General features: G+C 36.1%; 1 protein-coding gene across 1 annotated transcript in view; it reads left to right on the top strand.

The window, feature by feature from the left end:
* LOC122272056 (long-chain-fatty-acid--CoA ligase 6-like) overlaps window positions 1-3423 on the top strand; it is a gene marked incomplete in the record, with an annotated part of 122862 nt that overhangs the window by 91009 nt on the left and 28430 nt on the right. The window contains 2 exon segments of the mRNA XM_071180997.1: window positions 552-653; window positions 1768-1839. Of these exon segments, the coding sequence (XP_071037098.1) occupies window positions 552-653; window positions 1768-1839 (174 nt within the window).

Here is a 3423-nt window from a genome sequence, read left to right as displayed (position 1 = left end):
CATTAGGACCCATAATCCTCATAGAACAATCCCTGACGTCTGTAAGCTACTTGAACATAGTTGCAGACCAGGTTCACCCATTCATGGCAACAGTTTTTCCAGTGGGGGATGGCGTCTGCCAACAGGATAATGCACCATGTCATAAGGGTCGAATCGTCATGGATTGGTTCGAGGAACATTCCAGTTACTTTCAAGTCTTGTCTTGACCCCCAAATTCACCTGACCTTAACGCAATAGAGCATTTGTGGTCCGACTTGGAAAGCCAAATTCGTGCTGCCACGCTACCCCCTCGCAATGTGAGGGAATTTCAGGACCAGTTGGTGAGCGCTTGGTACCAGATACCATCAGCACCTTGAGGAATCAGTGCCATGGCGGGTGCTAGCAGTTTTAAGGGCTAAAGGTGGTCCTACATGTTATTAGCAGGGTAGTCATAATGTAATGGCTCTTCGGTGTAAATATATGCACACATATATATGCACATATACGCATATATATAATCTTGTTACTTTTAATTTTTTTTTTGTATAATATGTTATTCTTTTTTAAACCAGAACTATCTTGTGGCAATTGTGATACCAGATCAGAATGTGGTCATGTCCTGGTGTGAAAATAACTTAGCCATCAATTCGTGGGAAGAAGTTTGCAATGAACTGGTAATGTCTAATGCTATCTATCCACCGTAAGAAGACAATTGATCTTGGGAGGGTTTATTTCAAGGAAAGTTTGCTGAGAATCACAATCGACGCTAAGCTATTTTTTTGGGCTACTATAAACTCTTATTTTAACTGATGAACATGTTCCATGATTTTCCCCTTCAATCTTTTTCTTACGGTGGACTGACTATACTTGATGTATATAAATATATTTATGAGTTAAATGAGTTTAACAGGTTTTTTTTTAGTTTCGTTTTTACTTTAGAAACTCTAAAATGATTAATTTAGAAACTTTTAGAAAAATATTTACATTTAGAAATAGTTTAAAGTGGGTTTTATAATGGGTTTCCAGGACCCGCGCAGAGAATTTCAAGTTATTAGCCACTAAATTAGCGAAATATCAAAAGTATTCTCCAAATGCAAATCTTAACAATTTTTTACGATTAAATTTTCTCCCCATAGAAAACAATTTATTTGTTTACGACTTACATTATCTGGACCCAATTCTAATTGGCTTTAGAAAATTACTGTTATCGAATAAAAAATACAGATTTGTTTAGAAAAATACATTTTGACATACTTTTGTGGATCGAGTGAAATGTATATTTTTCTTTCCAGTGGAAAAAATCATTCGCTTATACTTTCGCCAAAACACAGTTTTATTCGCCAAATTTGCGATTTTATCGCATTGGCGAGGTGGCAAAAGCTAAGCGTGGGCCCTGTGTTCTAATACTTCAGTGTGGAGTATAATAGGCTGTATTTACAAAACAGCCAATTTTGCACAATTTAATGATAAACTTCTTATATACTTTACATTAACTTTTATAATATACTTTAAATGCACTTTGGATATACTCTGTACTATAAATATACTTTAGATAACTTTCTTATACCACTTAATAATATTCTCGAAATAAAATTCTATCACCTCCAGTACTCCCCTTACTGTACTTTTGATATTAATGCATGCTACATTTTATTTTCATTTCACTTCGTTTTTCTTTTTAAACTGTTTTAAAAGTCTAATTTTGATTTTTTTAATTTTATCTTATCTTATATGATTAATAAGCACAAAATTTTATCTCATCTTATATGACTTTGTATGTCTTTTCAGGTTGTTCAAAAATTGATTTTGGATGATATGACGCGACTAGGCAAAGAAGCTGGACTTATGTCTTTCGAACAGGTAAAAAAAGTATCAATATTTTATTTCGTTTTGTGAATTAATTGGCTATACGGCGATCAAATTAAGATCACAAAAAAGTATATCAGAGGAGAGAATAGTTTTGTCGCCAATCTCAGAGTTCCGAGACTGGTGGATGTGTCTAAAGAGTGGAATGTTGTACTTTGAAACAATTTCAACTTTTTATTTTTTTATAATTCAAATAGCTTGCACATATTGTGGGATAAACATTATGTGGCTTGTTTATTAATATACTTCTTTTTGGCGAAATAATTCTGTCCCACACTTCAGATTTCTTTTTTCTGCGACGAAATTGAACCTTTTTTTCAATTGCACATTGTGCTGCACACTTCGTCTGGCTGTTAAAACAGAAATGTAGTTAGGTTGCTAGGTACTTTATTTACGTCGCACTAGAGCTGCACAATGGGCTATTGGCGAAGGTCTGGGAAACATCCCTGAGGATGATCCGAAGACATGACATCTTAATTTTCATCCCCTGCAAAGAGGATGGCTTCTCCGGTTTGGTAGTCCAACGGCCTGCGCACGAAGTCGAGCACTTTACGGTAGAACAGTTTAATAAGGACCGATATCGTGCACACTCGGTCCCTACGCAGTATGATCCAAGTGGTCACCCACCCACTTACTGACCGCAGCCAATTATGCTTGACTTCGATGTTCTACTGAAAACCCATGTCTTAACGATCAGTCTACTGCACATAAATAAAAAAAAGACGTTTGTGTTTCGTATCACAAAAATGAAAAATAAAAACGTTTGTGTTTAGTATCACAAAAATGAAAAGAAAAACGCTTGTGTTTCGTATCACAGAAATAAAAAAATAAAACAACTTGTCAGCGCAAGGGCGTCTCACGGTGGACTGATCATTAAGACTCGACTTCCAGTAGAACACCGAGCATCACTGGCTGCGATCAATGAGCGGGTGGGTAACCACCTGGATCAGTCTGTGAAGAAATCGAGGGTATGCGGTATTGGTCCTCCTTGTTCTACCGTAAAGTGCTCGACTTCGCACGCAGGTCGTTAGGCTGCTGAAGTGGGGGGTGCCATTCCCTCTCCAGAGGATCGAAATTGTGATGGCATGTCTGCGGATCATTTTCAGACATGTTTCCCTGGCCATCGTCAATAGCCCATTGTGCAGCTCTAGTGCGACGTAAATGAACTAAAATTTGCCAGCGCAAGGAATAGATCTAAGTTTACGTTTGTTTTTGTATCCAAAAGTACTATTATTAAAATTAACTTTTTTTCATGAAAATGTTAGATTATGTTAGACTAAATAACAAATCCATTTTTAATATAAAAATTTAAGAGGTCAATGTTAAAAGGGGGTATGTTACAAGTCTGGGCTTTCGAAAAAAGCCAAAGAAACTGTGTTTATTCTGGAAAGATCGTTTTAATTGTTTCCAAATTGTTGGATTCTCTTCTTTAAGCAGTTTAAAATATTACTCGGTAATTGTTAATCGGATATGCCAAAAGCAGCAAAAAAACTTAGTTTTCTAAAAATGTTACGTACCCCTTTTTATTGACCGCTTCAATTCATCCCAGTACTCATTTTTATCAAGTCTTATTGACTA

Source organism: Parasteatoda tepidariorum, chromosome 5 (genome assembly GCF_043381705.1).
Source record: "Parasteatoda tepidariorum isolate YZ-2023 chromosome 5, CAS_Ptep_4.0, whole genome shotgun sequence".
Taxonomy (NCBI): Eukaryota; Metazoa; Arthropoda; class Arachnida; order Araneae; family Theridiidae; genus Parasteatoda; species Parasteatoda tepidariorum.
Note: the sequence above shows the minus strand (reverse complement) of the source record. Positions and strands in the feature narration are given on the sequence as shown.